The sequence below is a fragment of the Acipenser ruthenus genome, chromosome 6, assembly GCF_902713425.1.
Source record: "Acipenser ruthenus chromosome 6, fAciRut3.2 maternal haplotype, whole genome shotgun sequence".
Taxonomy (NCBI): domain Eukaryota; kingdom Metazoa; phylum Chordata; class Actinopteri; order Acipenseriformes; family Acipenseridae; genus Acipenser; species Acipenser ruthenus.
The window spans coordinates 66,615,534-66,632,620 of record NC_081194.1 but is presented as its reverse complement, the minus strand read 5'-3'; the positions used below and the strand labels follow the sequence as shown (position 1 = coordinate 66,632,620).

Here is a 17,087-nt window from a genome sequence, read left to right as displayed (position 1 = left end):
AAGCAACAACACGTGCTTTGCCTCAATCCAATAGTCAGTCACAGACATCCATTCAATTCAAAAGAACAGCGTGAATAACTAGTGGCAGCAACTAACCTGCGACACCTCTCTCTCCTCTCCTCTAGAAGCAACATTATTACACAAACAATAGACACTACATCAGTGCCAGGTATGAAGAATGTAGATTAAGTGTGTATTAACCTTTTTTTTTTTTTTATTTAGTGGTCGCCAACTATTTTTATTGCTTTCTCCCCAATTTAGTAAATGTCCAATTATTTTTAGGCTCAGCCCACCGCTACCACCCCCGCGCTGACTCAGTAGGGGCGAAGACAAACACACGCTATCCTCCGAAGTGTGTGCCGTCAGCCGCCTGCTTCTTTTCACACTGCAGACTCACCATGCAGCCACCCAGAGGTACTGTGTCAGAAAGGTACTATATAAAATAATTGATTTACTGACTGGCAGCCTAAGAAAGCCTGGTATTCACTTGCTTGAAAAGTACCATGTGTTAGTAAATTCCTCTCCACCATGTTGACACACAACTATTCAAGAGTCTCTTACGCTTTTGAGTTAGAACTCCACACAGCACTCGCTGCTCCTATTTTGTTGAAATGATGGGTCGAGTGTACAGATACATGATCTCAGAGGACATCGGCTGTAGGAAAGCAGATTTTAAAAGCAGTATTCTATTAGATTTGGAAAGGCAATAGGAACTCTTCAATTCCTTCCTGATAATACCTTAAATGACTTACCAACAGTGGAGGCCAATAATACACAATGTTCCTACTTAAAATTAATGGGAATGTTCTAGAGTGAATATTACAGGGCCAACAGATAGACAGAGGGGGTGGGAAGCAATGAAAGACGAATGAGTACAAGCAGAAAACAGCAGTTTGTACTTTTTTTAGCCCATAAAGATAAACCAACAGTGAAACAAAGGACTTCAGTGCAACTGCACTAAACTTTCACTGTAAGAAAACACGGTTGTTTTAAAAATGGTCCTTTAGGTAAAGATAAACAAGCTTATGAAAAAATGTAAATAAAAAAAGCTCCCCTTTCCCTTTTTATTAGCAATCTATACTTGCAATTTGAAAGACATATCTTGGGAGGTATGGTGCTTGTGGTGACCCAGCAAATTCCTCAAGAATGAATATTATACCTGCATTGTTAGCGAAGCAGTGAGGTATAACTCAATTCTACTTCTAAAAATTGTACAGCAAGGTATTTTTGTTGCTCCATTTTAATAAGACCAACCAGTCTGCAAATATGGCTAAGTGACATATGCTATGCTTGATGATAATTACTTTCAGTATCATAGCTAGAGTAAACCCAGTTATTTTAATTGTAATCCCAAGCCTCTTTCCCTGCTGCAGTATTTGCTGTGCATTTTGAGGCTTTTAAAAGCCTTATTTTTATGTTGCTCTATTTCTGAGGTCAGTGGTGAGGTTATTCCAAATGACAGTGGATCATCAAGCAAGTGACCATCTGCCTTGGGCAGAGGTGACCTTGGGCAGTCCATCAGAGGCAGCAGCTAGGTATTAGTGGTCACAGCAAACTGTGAAGGTACACATCACTTTGACGCTTCACACTTTCAAAATGATTTTAAGCCAATTCCGCTCATCTAACATAAAACAATTCAGTTAGGTAGTGGCGGGAATCCAGTTTACAGTTCCAGACAGGGTGTAATGTAATGGTCCTCGTTAAAACGACAAAGAACTAAGCTGTGCACTGAGGGGATTTCCATAATTTACCATCAAGGAAGAAATCCGGATTTTAAACGTTACAATGTATTATTTTACTGAATTAAAAATCGACAAATATAAAATAGATCCCAAAACGTACTGTAATTCTCGAACAGGATAATTGGGGGCTGGGGCATGTCAACTTTATTTTTTTATTAAAAGACAATTTCTAAAGAAACACAATGCAATTTTCCAATTCAGATTAATACAGTTAAAGAGGAAGTAAAATAAAAAAAGCACAGTAGGTATGCCATTTTTTATTAGGCATGATATCTATTTAACTCGAGTAGAGATAAAAGCTCAAGTTTGACAGCATAAATGTATAAGTAATGATTTCTGTGACCAGATGTGATGACCAGATGGAGTAATGGGTTCTGATTCTGGTAAATAAGATTTTTCTTACAGTGGTTTTCAAACCATTCATAGTACTGGCAGTCCTTTTCATTTCTAGTTTCAGTAAAGTAGAAAACAGCATGTGTTAAGTGTATTAAAGTTTAAAAGTGTAATCGAAATGAATCAGAAATGAGAAAGTTCAGAAAGAGGAGGAAGCTCATAAACAGTAGGAAATACACGTATTAAACACAGTTCTACATCTTTGAGCTGCCTCTTACCGCTAATCTTTCACAGTTCACAATGACTGGAGGACTGGGTTCCGGTGTTTTTTCTGGCCTTTTTTCCACGTCTATTGTCTTCAGTTGCTCTGAAAGAGTTTTCCGGCACTTCATCTTGGATACACCTAGAAACGCCCACCACCCAACAAAAAAAACAAAATCAAGCAGGAAAATAAATTCATCATGTATGCCATCATTTTCTACAATTAGCTGCTGATACAAACCATGTATTAATAAAAGAAAATACACCCAGTAGCATTATATATTGTTTCTATAAACATAATGTGCTGTATTTCAAGTCAACTTGGGGCAGCAGGCAATGATATAGTAGTAGATAGAAGGAAGCCCCTTCACATCGTCAGTCCACTTATCTATAATTTATCATCTATCCATGTATAATACACAAGAAAAGCAGACACGTCTTATGTCTCATTCATTAGACCCTTTCTATAAAAACATGTAGTACTAAATAAATCAAGCAGGAAAGCATGGAGGCCAATAATACACAATGTTCCTACTTCAAATTAATGGGAATGTTCTAGAGTGAATATTACAGGGCCAACAGATAGACAGAGGGGGTGGGAAGGAATGAAAGACGAATGAGTACAAGCAGAAAACAGCAGTTTGTACTTTTTTTAGCCCATAAAGATAAGCCAATAGCACCAATGCATCCTTTAACCCTTCATCAGTAGCAAGGGGCTTAAAATGAACATCTCATAACTATGAAAATTGCCTTTATTTTGATACTAAACCCATCCTTGTCCGATTCAAGTAGTAATCCTTCTTCAAGGTGCACATGGCACTTTTATGGGGTAATTTTGCACCGCTTTCCACCTTCCAGGGGTTGCAAAAAAATATACATTTTTCACAGCTCCTGCTTACAGCATATATTGTTGAGAGTTGCATGAGAGCTGGGTAGATGTAAAAAAGGCTCATCACTTCCAAAATTCTTGACTTACCCTTCATGGTTTTGTTAGCCAGTAGACACTTTTACCCCTTTCCACCTTCTGTGTGAGCCCTATTATTGCTGCTGACAAAGGGTTAAAAGTAAACAGTAAACCCCAAAGGAATTAAAACATCTCTTCCTTTGACCTTACCTTCCTTCTCATATTCCATCTCTTTCCTTTCAGACTCCTTGGTGTGCTGGGATGCTGTGGTCTCCTCTGAAGTTGGGGCAAACATCCCCTCTTTCCCCTGGTCTTGGCTTTCAGGGGCAGAACGATCTTCCTGGGTCGTCAACCCATCGCCCGTGGGTTCGCATGCCTGAGGCGTGTCTCCCTGGGTCAAGGCTTCCTTGTCTTCAGCACTCTTACGACTGGCTTCGCTGTCCAAACTATCCAGGGAGTCATCGCCGTTTATGCAGTCCTGCTCCTTAGGAGGGACAGGGCTGGAAACAAGCAGCGCCTCGCTCAGTTTTGTTTCTATAGCTAGGCATTCTGACTTGGTGCTTGGCAAAATTGGCTCATTGGAGCTTTCCTCCTCCTCCTCCATGGAAGGCAGGTGGCCATTCTGCCGGAAGGGGGTTCCGTTTTCAGGAGGATGCTCCTGCTCCATCCTCATGGCATCACAGGAGGACTCGTCACGGGTGAGCGAGTTATCAGCCGGCTCCTCTCTCACCGTGTCATCCAGACAGTCAGTGCTGGCATCTAATTCCCCAAACTCGGCCAGTTCGCTGTCCTCTCCCCCCAGCTCCTCCTCCTCCTCTTCCTCCTCCTCCTCCTCCTCCTCCTTCTTTAGGTAATGCTTCCTCCTCCGGATGATGCCCCGGCCCCACTGCGGCCGCCGCCTTGCCTTTCGCTTGATGTGATCTGTGAACAACAACGACCTTTGTGTTACACTTCCATAGGCACACCTCTTCACATGATGTTCCCATTATTTCCTGACTCATTCACCATCAGGAGTAAAGGCTGTGTACTGTACTGTAAATGGTGTTGCACAATTAATCATAAGCGGAGGAAGAGGAGCCAGGAGTTCCCCGGGTTCAAAATTAAACCTCAGCCTTTGATATCAACAAGTTCCTTTATTACGGCCGTGAAACCCAGGATGTACCCCTTTACCTGCAAGACCTCCAGTATGTCAGCATTAGAGATAAATCTAAATTTCCAATATAGCACAAGCCATGTAAAAAAACAAAAAAACACACCACCTAAAGCATGCACTCAAACAAATAAATACAGAATGCTTTGCAATCAAGACATTGGAGATGTTGCTTTATAATAGACTGATAATGTAAATAATGTCTATAAGAAGGGGTCAAAGCTAGTTGTTTCACATCTCTTCTATAAAAAAAGGGTCCACTCTGATGAGTGTTTCACAAAGCAACAGCCTGGACATAATTGATATCTGATGCACATCTAGCTGACAAATCAGAGACAAATTATATACAAAGCAAGTCTACAATGGTGTATGGTTGCTACGAAAACTCTCATCTTAAGTTTTGGAACAAATGACTTGTGAAAATGAACAAGAAAATGATATTTTTTTGCATGTATTATATAAAAAAAAATTTCAATGGATTGGTGGTACACATTCACCAGAACAGGGATGAAGATTATTGTTTTGTTTTTTGTAGAAATAAATACTGAAAAGCAACTGCTGTGAATTATTTAAAAAGAAGCACACAAATGTCCTGTGAACTGAGGTTGTTTTGTTTTTAAAATGGATACCACTGTAAGCTTCAACACAAAGCTCTGCCAATCCTCAAGCCTCACCCGAAGCACAAGCCCTGCTAGTCAGTCAGTCTGGCAAAGTACATGCCGGTCATGTGACACAGACAGTAGTCTAAGGTGTGGTCATTAACCTGCTGTATCTTATAACTGTACCTACGCCGAGTATGAATGCCGGGCCCCAGAGGGAAGGTGATGAATGAGCAGCCATTAAACAAAAGTGCAGAAGCAGTTGGAGCACGAATCCAAGCCAAGCATTGGGATCTGATAAACTTCATGTGACAGATGAGCTTTGTGTTGAGCTTAATTTACATTACAAAACAGAGAGCTGGTGCAGTGCCTAGACTCAGTCTAAACCTTTTTGCTTAAATGCTGTACCATTCTCAAATAAGAGAATGTCTTACTTCCTTTGTACCATTTTCAGAACTCTTTCTACTTCAAAGACCTTACAGCTATAATACTTTTCAGTATTACATACCAACTCGTGGAAACTTTGAGAGATTTTAAAAAGTTTTCAGTACAATGGATGTTATATTTTGTGGATGTAGAGCCACCTGTGATAATGAAACAGTTACAATGTTCTAAATTGGTTACATCACACAGCAACAAATACAAAAAGTGAATTATATATCACTTATTATATATACATATATAAATAACAGTGGTAAAAACATAACACTTTCAAATGCAAACCTTTGAATGCAAAAATAAATACATTATTTGCCCTCCTTTTGTTATTATATATATATTTTTTTTAATACCACACTAGTTACTACACAGTAATCCGTCGTGTATCCGCCCATCACATATCTGCCCTATCCATTTATCCGCCATGATCAGTCTCTTCAGCAGTGTTAGTTTATTATCATTAAGATTAATTCAGATATTGCAGATCCTACCAAAGTTTTCCTACACTGTGTTGTATGTGCTCCATGCGTAACCATTGCTGGTAGGGTCACGTGAGCTGTTCAGTGTGTTGATATGTAAATAAATCCTGTTCGCCTGCGGGGCATATCAACTTCAACCTCCATCTCGATCTCCTATCTGTCACTCAGCAGTGAATGCACGCACCCACACAGCAGACGGCTACTCTGTCACAAGCATTAATACCCTGTATCTTTCCAAACAAGGGATTTAGCGGCGCTCCCTAATAAAAGCTGAATCTCAAAATAATAATTGTGTGAATATAGTAATTGTTACAGCTGTGTATAATGGTATTTAAAACAGGATTCATTCATCCGCCCTTACTCTGGTCCCACCGGAGTCGGTTATGCGACAGATTACTGTACGGGATTATATATTTTAAAAAGATCATCTAAGCTTCTGAGTATGCTGGTCATTAACCCACAGGTAGAAAAAAGCTAATAGGTCTTTGGAACTTGAAACTCGCTTTTAAAATGGCAACATAAAAGTAGCCAAACAATCCAGTTCAAAATATAACCAAACACCCCCCCAAAAAAACATTAATTTGGTTTACAATAGCATTAATATCCTAAACATAGAACATTTCTAATGGCTACAGTTCTACCAATCTAAGCATTAATCCCCCTATGCTTAATATAATTTATTCAAGGACTAGTCTAGATCTATGTCCTGCCATCATTTCCTGTCATCTGTGACATCTGGGGCAGTCCAAGGAGCTGCTGAGTGGGGAGACACCTTGTCCATTTTGGAAGAAAAACTTTATTTTTTTATTTTTTAACTTAACCATTGTTGTTTTCTGAATTAGCAAACTTTGGTGTAATTATTTGTTATAGAACACAGACATGTTAATACAACTGGAAAGGCTGCAAAAATAGTGAACACCTGATTTTAAAATACCTAATTTGGTAAGGTGACATTTAATGTTGCGATTTCAATTCTGAAGCTTCCTTAAGGCTTGCTCCTGATGATGATTAAAAAGGCAAGTGCAAAACTTGGAACACTGCAAAAGGCAACAAATTGCCCAAGTTTGAAAAACAGCTTCACATCCAATTTCACGACAACAAAATAATCTTGAGATGTGCGTCTCAAACACTGCTGAACAAAACTTAGATCATAGATTGCCTCGATTTATCCCGCAGTGTATCTTTTTTTATTTTTATTTATTTATTTATTTTTACACAGATGCTTGTTCAAACAGCTAAACTGTGTAATTAACAAGGCAGGCGTGAAGGACAGTGATTGCTCTTCATTACATTCAGGGTCAGAAAAGGTAAACAGGCACAACAGTTCACTCACTTGCTGGCTATCAGGAACAACTTCAAAAAAAAGTTCTTCCTTTAGAATGGCTGCCCCAAGAAATCAACATCATTTTAAAATGAATAAGGGTCAGGCAACACTTATTCATCACTTTAAAGCTGAGGGAACACAAAGCTACTTTATGGCTTGGAACTTCATGATGTGGGGTTTAATACAGCAAAGTTGCCTCAAATTAGGTCTCCTGGAACCAGGTTTCAAGCCACTGTTCCTGGCTTTATGTTCCATCAGCTTTAGTGCTACAGCACATCTTCACACTGGATAAAATTATCCTGTGAAAACACTCACTTCTCTTAATTAACTTATCTGCCATTGTTTTGGTCTTGGTGGAGTATACTGAAAGGCGTTAATGAATCCTGTAATAAAAATATCCCCATTATCTAGTAGAAAACATAATGCACTGCAGGTGGAAGGGAATACAAAGAAATGCTAATATGAGCACATTCCAGCTCTACTGCTTTAACAGGATGGTATAAAGAAGTTGTGTGCTCAGTGGCAACACCAGATAAATATGTGAACCAGTTCCAATACAGAAATAAAAGGGGCCATTAAAAGGTACTGTTATGCAAACAGCTGAACCGTGTGCTCAACTGTGCAATACTTAAGGCCTAGAGCAGTTATTTGTTAAAAAATAGGTAGAAGCAAAACCTTAGTTTGAAATTTGAAATAGGCATGACTGATTAGTTAGTGCAGTGTCTGTATCCCAGACTGAACCCTGTGTCACAACCCAGAAAACAACTACTGTACAAATAGGGCCCACTTCCTGAACATGTAGATCACACTTTGTAAACACTCCTCAATTTAAGTGTCCCCAACCAGATGCTTCCATACACAGTATGTCTGATAAAGAGACCCAATGTGTAGAGAAGGTGGCTGCTGGAGAGTTAACCCTTTTGTTCCTCAGGCTGATGAAAGGCAGAAGTAAATGTTGAACTGGCAGTGCACACCAACACACAAGTACTAGGTGTTGCAAATCACCCACACATCCCACTGCTAGGCAATCTGTGTCTGAGGAAACAAAAGAAACAGAACCTTCCCAGCGAAGATTCAGAAACACTGTCTACAATGTTCATCAGGAAAGGACCATAGAAAGTGATTAGAAGTACAGGTTATGTAGTAACCATTGATAGCATATTAATGTCAGGAGGACAGATCATCTGCTGAGTTTAGACAGCAATCAGAAGTCTCTAATTATCAAAATGAAATCCCTGTATCACACGCAATGTCAGTCAGGGACAGCCAATTCTGATATGGTTGATCCCGTGAGAATTATTTATATGCCTGACTAATGAAAAAGGAAAGTCCTGATAGGGCTCTAGACAGCTTCTCTTAAAATGATCGTGTTTTTGCATAATACTCCCATGCTTGGAAATCTTTGTTTATCTAAATCTGATTTGTTACCAGGTACAAATGTGTACTATTCCAAAAGCCCTCAAACACAATGGAAAACATGCACATGCATAATAACATATGCATTCAGAACACTTTTATATAAAAAAGCAAGAAGCAAAACAATTTAGTCTTCAAATAAAACTAAAAAAAGTACAGGTGCTGGCAATAGAATGTTTTATATATATATATATACACACAATTTTATATTATATATATATATATATATATATATATATATATATATATATATAAAACACACACACACACACACACACACACACACAGGGCGATTCACGGATTTCCTGGGCAAAGGTGCCCAACAATGCCCAGTCAAAGTGCGAAATGAATCTCAAAGATCTTTCATTTTATGTTTTCAGAGGACAGAGACAGGGCTATGATTGAAAACTACACAGGAAGTCCGGTTTCAGATTTTGTACTTAACTTACACTTTCAGTCACTCCACTTAGTATGCGCTCCAACTGCTGGTCATAAACACTGTCAAATGTGAATCAGCTAATCATTCATGTTCCACCCAGTAACTGCATCCATCTCTTGGATTGGACAGTTCAATACAACTCATTATTATTTGTTGTTATTACGTCATTAATAATACTGTCCTTTTTATACGTAAGTGTCAGTGGGGTTTCTCATGTTCATTTTTGTTCCGATGTTGCGGGTAATATTGTTTCGAAGTGTGACGCTGGTTTTTATATATATCATGATTCCTATCCGGCTGTTGCTGATGGTACTACGCAAGTGTCAAAGGAGTTTCTCATATTAATTATTTGTTCCAAGCATCTGCCTGTCACTCAGAATAACAATGAAAGAACAGAGGGAGTGATTCGGACTTTGCTCCCAAATCACTTCCAGCCAGCATCTCATGTGTTCTAGTATTGCGTCCCGGGTAGGCGTGTAAGATTCTGGGAATGTTCTGTCCGTGTGTGTGAAATAAATAAAAATAAATAAAAAATATTATGTAACTACAATCTTTTTTTTTTTTTTTTTTTTAATTATCTAATCCTTGTGTACTTGCAAAAAGAAAAAAAAAAAAATAGAAGAGAATGCATTTTGTATACTTAAAATATATACAAACTGCCTTGATTAAACTTCAGTCATACACACCTAGCCTCCTGTAGACTTTTCAGATTGCATTAGGCTACAATCTGATATCTTTTAACCCTTTCGGGTACTGTGTGATTATTACTCTATTATGAGGACCGTCTGCATCACGGTGCAGATAATAGAGGTTACTATTGGTCCTCTGCAGAGCACACGCTGCATTTTTTTATTCTGCCTTCTTATTTTAGTCGTAGGTTTTATCTAGTCGACTAAAATACACACATTTTAGTACTAGTTTTAGTCAAGGCACTACATTTTAGTTTTAGTTGAAAATGTTTTTTTTCTCCACAATTTTGTATGCCCAATTGTATGTCTCACCGCTTGCAACCCACCAGACCTCAGCCAATTGTGCGCCCAGCGCCTTAGGAACCCTCGGTCACGGTCGGCTGTGACATAACCTGGATTCAAACCTGCGATCTCCAGGCTATAGGGCGTAGGGCGTATCCTGCACTCCACGTGGAGCGCTTTTACTGGAGGCGCCACTCGGGATCCCCCTTGAAAATGTTTTTTTTATCATTTTCAACCATGGAATGCAAACCGTGTGAACCCCTCCTGGGCTCCCTTGATACCATTAGCTGCAACACGCAAAAACTTTGTTTATTATCACAAAGGGTTCAAAAGTCTCCTATTCACCTTCAAGAACACACTGGGCTCCAAAGTCGTTCTCTTCCTGTAGTCATTGGAATTTCCCAATTGTCGGATCACATCTTCCACACTCATTAACAAAAAAGACTATCCAACTTTAACTCATACTCTACAGTTTTTAAACTAATTGCAATCGATCAGTTGGCAAAGGGGGAGAAACTTTCAGAAATACTGATGGACTCCAGTGGTTTGAAATGCAAGAGGTGGACTACAATAATTAATTCTGAATTGTAAGTCTAATTGCTTTTGCAAAGAAAGTCTGACTCATACCAACAGGAAAAAGTAGCAGGTAGGCTATGTGTTTTACTTGCAGCCACAAGTACACTGTAAACATTTCTATGTAACTTAAAATAATGTTTATTTCTGTAAAGTGTGTGCAGCATATGTGTCAATTCAGCACCATGATCTATTTTGTGTTAATTGTTTATGGGGTAGGCTACAGGGAAAAAAAAACTAAATTGTACTAAAAATAGTTTAGTTTCAATTGTACAGTAATGTGTAAATACAGCTGCATTATATAGTAGTCTATAGGCTAAGGTAAAAATAAAGTGCGATAGGTATTCATCTGATTTTACCACTGTACTATATAAGCCTACTTTATACATAATGTAATGTGTACAGGAAACACAATGTGTTATTTCAGCACAGTGAGTTATACATTTAAAACAAACTGAGCACTATAAATCTACGTGTGTGCAATTTCTTTTTTAAACCAGTCACCTCGTTATTTCAGACAACCTGTCTGTTTCCCCAACATGTCCGGTTTAGCAAAGGACTACTTACTGAATGCATTTCCATCAGCGACATTTTTGTTTTTGTCATGCCAGCACACTCCTTGGCTCTTGAAAAAGTTGGTAAATAGACACTTTTTTCTTTATGCAGGCATCAAGCACAATGGTTGAAAGGATGAGAGGTCAGGCACTCAACCCTCAGGGTGTGGATAACTAATTCTAGAATGAAGTGCTATGGGATGTGAATGATGCTGCAGAGGGCAAGCAAGAGGGTGTGTGCTCAAAGATCTCCCCAGGGTGTCAACAGCTAGCCACTATCATTTTAACCCAGCAGGAGAATAGCAGATAACACTGGCAGCAAGCTAATGAAACTCAGCATACAAAGGGCAACATGTCGTAAGTGTGACATGCAGACAAGACACAGCATAAATAAAACCCCAAGATTCTTAAGCACTCAATAACTTAAATAATGTCCTTAGCAATGTTCTTGGATGACAAGATAAACACAAATGTACAGTAGGACAGCCTCCACTGTAACCCTTGGGGATAAGGACCTCAATAAAAACAACTTCAACAGCTTCAGTGCATTATTTTGAAAAATTCTTATTCTGGGATTACCAAATATCTTTTTAATAGCTGGATGGCGGTCTTGTTAATTGTGTAAAAAAGCAGGTTGGGGCAGGAGAGAAATGGCCTGATTGAGTATTACAGGTTTCCTATTGGACATCCTCAGCAAATAATCAGTTTAGAAACCAAAGCCCTGAGCTCGTCCCTGAATCCTTTGCTATCATAATGAGAAAGTGATGCTGACACAGCGGAGAGCTGGAACGTGCACAGTGCAGATGTTGCTCCTGTTTAACTAAACATAGTGCATCACTGCAACATCATTATCCCACATTGACTTTGAACATTTTCAATTCCAGCTGAAGCCTGTCTGCATGCAAGAAACTTTTTAAATGAGCATGTTCCGAAAACAATAAAGTTATAAATGATGCATGCAAGAAGCCGTCGGATACCAATGAATGGAAATAGGAAAGCGTGAAATTTTGATGACTATAAATTAGGAATTACAGTATTAGCTTATGTTGTGTATGGAGAAATTAAAAAAAAGTGCATACCCTGCAATACTGGTTTAACAACTTTGCCATACCTTTCTGTTTTCTGGTAAATCCATCAAAAGGCAACAATAAGCAAATAAACTAACCAGTGCAATGTACATCCCCTCCCTTTTGATTTTTTTTTTCTGGAGAGAATGAAGCAAAACAACAATAAAAAAAGTTAATTCACAAACCATAAAAATGATATATTATTTATTTTACATATACATACATACATACATACACACACACACATACATACATACATACATACATACATATATATATATATATATACATACATACATATGTACATATATATACATATGTACATATATATATACATATGTACATATATATATATATATATATATATATATATATATATATATATATATATATATATATATATATATATATATATATAAAAAAATACACACACACATTTTATTTCTCAAACCATTCCTTTTTTTAATTAAAAATTTGAATACTGTCTGCAACATTCCTGTTCCAATCAACAGCTCCTACAGTTCACTTAGATTAATGTGTTTCAACTGCCATGCTGCAATCGCAGGGATGAAAGGAATGTTTACTGAAAAATAATTCATCCACAATAATCCACTGCTCTAGAGATTTGATGTGTGCTATAGAAATATCTAATGCCATCACTCGGGATAGCACGTTAAGATTGGTGTAATCGCATGATACCAGCAGTTATCAATGTTCATTCCACCAAGAACAGTACACTGCCTTATGCTACATGCACCAGTAATAGTATTTATAGGATACCCAGTAACACACCCAGTGCCGGCTGCTGCTGCTGCTTATTATTATTGTTAGATATTTAAAGGGTACATAAGGATCTTTTTATTGTGTTACATGTTCCCATGTGTTGCTACAACTGTTTGCGTAAGGTGTGTGTATTGTTTTATTTATTTTACATTTTGACCACGTTTTTAAACTTTTTAAATTGCATTCCCTGTCTCAAGATGGCTTCCCATGTACCACCCAGAACTACATTTCCCATCATCCTCCCGTTCACATATGTAACTGAGATGGATTTACCAATAAGCAGGAGGATGATGGGAAATGTAGTTCTGAGAGGTCCATGCAGGTACATGGGAAGCCATCTTGAGGCAGGGAATGCAATTTAAAAGTTTAAAAAAGTGGTCAAAATGTAAAAAAAAAATTAAATAACACACACCTTAGGTAAACAGTTGTAGCAACACATGGGAGCATGTAATACTATAAAATAAAAAGGTCCTTATGTACCCTTTAACATTGCACACTAATTTCTTGTGGATATAAAGTGAAATAAAATGTTCACTGTTGTTTAAAATCAGGTACTCCAGAAATGTTTGGACTTCTTCAAGATCCTTTTAGAAGATGGAGAAAGGCTTAAAAGAAGCACTCCAATGGTAAATTGCCTGGCTGTCATAAAAAACAACAGTATCCTGATTATTCTTTAAGTTTCAAACCACACTGCATTGTAGTATTTCAAACAGCAGCATGCCCAAAGCCCTGCCGGACCATTATCAATTCATAATCCATTGATCATTTACTCAGGTGGCAGCAAACAAGCTTTAAATCTTGCTATTATAAAATTGAAGATAATTTAATGTGCAGTGACAAGGACAATCCAGAGGGGGGCTCCATTCAATGTCCTCACTTACAAGCTGGGTTTTGTTTTTGTCTCTTTCCTCACTCATCAGATAAGAAACCTGTTTGAATGTAGTGCTTCCATACCAGAGGAACATTACAGACCTGTGGCTCCACATCCCAGGTTCTGGAGCTAAGCAGCCTTGTTTCTTGTATAGATCTGCCCTATTTGAGTGAAGATCATGATCTTTCCAGGCATAGTCAATAAAAAAAAGTTTGTAAAAAGAAATTACTCTTAAAATCCTCCATATCTTGAATGATCCAAATATATATAGTTACACAATGTCTCACTCTCACACATTAAAGATTCCACTACAGGCAAACCTCAAGAACAGTTTAATTCCATGTCACACAAGCTAGCTACTTCATGAAAGCTGACCCATCCCATCTGAGCACAAATGGACACCAGGGATGGAAATAAGACTCCTGTTGCATAGCAGCGTACAGGTAACAAGTTCAAGCGAGTCTTATTAAAAACTCACAGTAAAACCAGGAATGGATCAAACTGCTACAATTTCCATTCCTACAGAGTCATAGGAAACTGTATCTCCCATTGATTGAATATATCATTCAATCTTCTTCCACTACCCAATCCCCTTCTTAATGCAAGAATAGAGAGACTAAAGGCAGAGGTGAAGACTGACTGTCATTTAGTGAGCTGGCCCGATATCGCACCACAATATGCATTGCATCTCAAATGGTGAGACTGATTGTTTCAAATTCAGTAGACAGTATTACACTTCACAAAACCACCACCACGTTCACAGCAGTTTGCCATGGACACTGAAGAGGGCAGTTCAGGGCAGGTGGGATACATGCTCACATGCTATTCCTGCTCGTTGGATAAATATTATAAAACGGTTTCAGTCTCTAGTTTTGCTAATCCAGAACATTAGTAATTAACCTTTTGTCAGAAAGCCCAGAAATCAAAACTAACTTGTTTAAAAAAAAAAAAAAAAAAGCTGTGCCAGAGTCTCAAGAAATGAAGGGGATTAATATTGAAAAATGCAATTATAAGCCTTTATGCAGATGATTTACTTCATTACTCAACCAACATTGAATCAACGATGCCCCGTCTCATGTCTATTTTTAATGATTATTCATTAATCTCAGGTTATAAAATTAACAAAGTTAAAATAGAAATAATGCCTATTAATACTGACACTGTTCCCAACATACTTAAAGAATTTAAGTGGCAAACTAAAAGTAATAAGTATCTAGGGTGTCATATACGCTCTCATAAGAAACAGTATACAAAGATAATTTCCTTCCATTAATTACTAAATTGAAATCTGACTTGAAAAAATGGTCTGACCTCCCTATTAATATTTCAGGCAGAATCAACCTCTTCAGAATGATTTGGTTACCAAAGTTTCTATTTACATTCTCAACAATTCCTATTATTTCCCCAGAAACTTTCTTCAAGAGTATATTCTTTGATTACATCATTCGTTTGGTCCAATAAGGCACACAGACTTAAGAGAAACTTGCTTCACTCCCCAAAATCCAAAGGTGGTTTGAATCTTCCAAATCTTCAGCTTCATCAACTTACTCACAAAGCTTCTATCTTTATCATATCATAAATGCCTCAGAGGAGGAACTGTGGGTAAATATAGAAAACTCTCAAATGCATCCTTAAACCCTCTTTTGATTTTCTCAAAAATCAAAAGTCACAACACTGATAACTTTATATTTAATAATACAAGCCGCTCATGGTTTAAAATGAAAGATTTATTAAAAGAACCTATTACAATTCCCAAATCTACACAACTCTGGAATAATCCCTGGATCAAGGTCCAGGACAGTCCCCTTTCCTGGCCCACTTGGAGAGCTAACGGTATAAAGCAGATAATGGATTTGGCTAAAAACAATTCAGTTTTGACACTTTCTGAATTCAAAGATAAATTCAAAATTTGATTTTGAAACATTTAGAGATCTTCAGATTAAAAACTTCATTATACGTAATTTTTCAACAGGATACACCGTTGACGACAGTGATATTGAATGCATACTATGTAATAAAAATCTAAGCACTCATCTTACTGGAAGACTATATAATACTTTGATAAAGTCCTCCAGTAACAACTCCACCTTAGACAGAATACATGATAAATGGAACCTGGATCTGGGTCGTGATAATGTATCTCTAAACTGGAAAGAGTGTTGCTATTACTGATATTACTACTAATGAAAATCTTTGTTTAATACATTATAAACTGATGACTAGAATTTACTACACTCGTAATGTCCTACACAGTTTTAATAATAGCATTCCAGATACTTGTTCAAAATGCGCCCCTTTTGGGACTGCTGGAAAATTAGAAAACTATGGTGCGAATTGGAGAGCTGGCTACTATAGATTTTACCCCCTCCCTCAGCCTACTACAATTCATGACTCAAACCTAAGATACCCCCTTAGCTGGATAGTGATGTTCTCTTCACTTGTTTTGAAGAAACTAATTCTGTAAAACTGGAAGTCCAATTTAGCTCCTAAAATCCAGCATTGGAAAAACCTAATTAATGCTTGATTATTTAAACATAGAACATAGCTTAGCAGAAGATAAAAACAAATCAGATCAATTTGAAAAGATGTGGGACAATCTAGTGAGGTGCCTCCTAAATGGGGGGAAAAAAAAAACAGCGCCAGGGTCGAACTGTACGATCTTCTTTGTATATATTTGATTGCTGTAGAACAACGAGTATAATATTAATATGTGATGGTTTGCTGAACATGTATATTGTGCTGTTTTACAAATTGATACATTTTATATAAATTGTATCTTTGATGGATTGTTGCAACCTGCACATAGAACTATATTGTATTCACTTTGAGTCTCAGAATTGATGTACAGTACTCCCAAGTGCCTTGCAATGTGAACCCTCCCTCCCATCCCCTTTCCCAATTGTATTTTTTTGTTTGGTTTTGTTTTGTTATCTGTGCAGCAAAAAGTAAAACAATAAAAACAGTTTTACAAAAAAAAAAAAAAAAAGCTGTGCTAATGACACAGGGATCAAATCTGCAGACCCGTACACTGATCCTTAGCACAGTCACCTTGACTATGTGGACCAGAAGGACTGTTGTCACAAAATTAAGACTGCAGCAAACTCAGCACCAGTGTATTTCTAGATGTGGTCTATTTATCCTCCAAGCTCCAACTAATTGAAACATCAAATGTAAAACAGAAAG

General features: G+C 37.7%; 1 protein-coding gene across 1 annotated transcript in view; it reads right to left on the bottom strand.

The window, feature by feature from the left end:
* LOC131737405 (ATPase family AAA domain-containing protein 2B-like) overlaps positions 1 to 17,087 on the bottom strand; it is a 38,281-nt gene that overhangs the window by 8,742 nt on the left and 12,452 nt on the right. Inside the window, exons 8-9 of the mRNA XM_059025963.1 lie at positions 3,451 to 4,161; positions 2,354 to 2,478 (exon numbers count right to left, since the gene is read on the bottom strand). Coding sequence (XP_058881946.1) covers positions 2,354 to 2,478; positions 3,451 to 4,161 — 836 coding nt within the window. The remainder of the gene's footprint in view (positions 1 to 2,353; positions 2,479 to 3,450; positions 4,162 to 17,087) is intronic.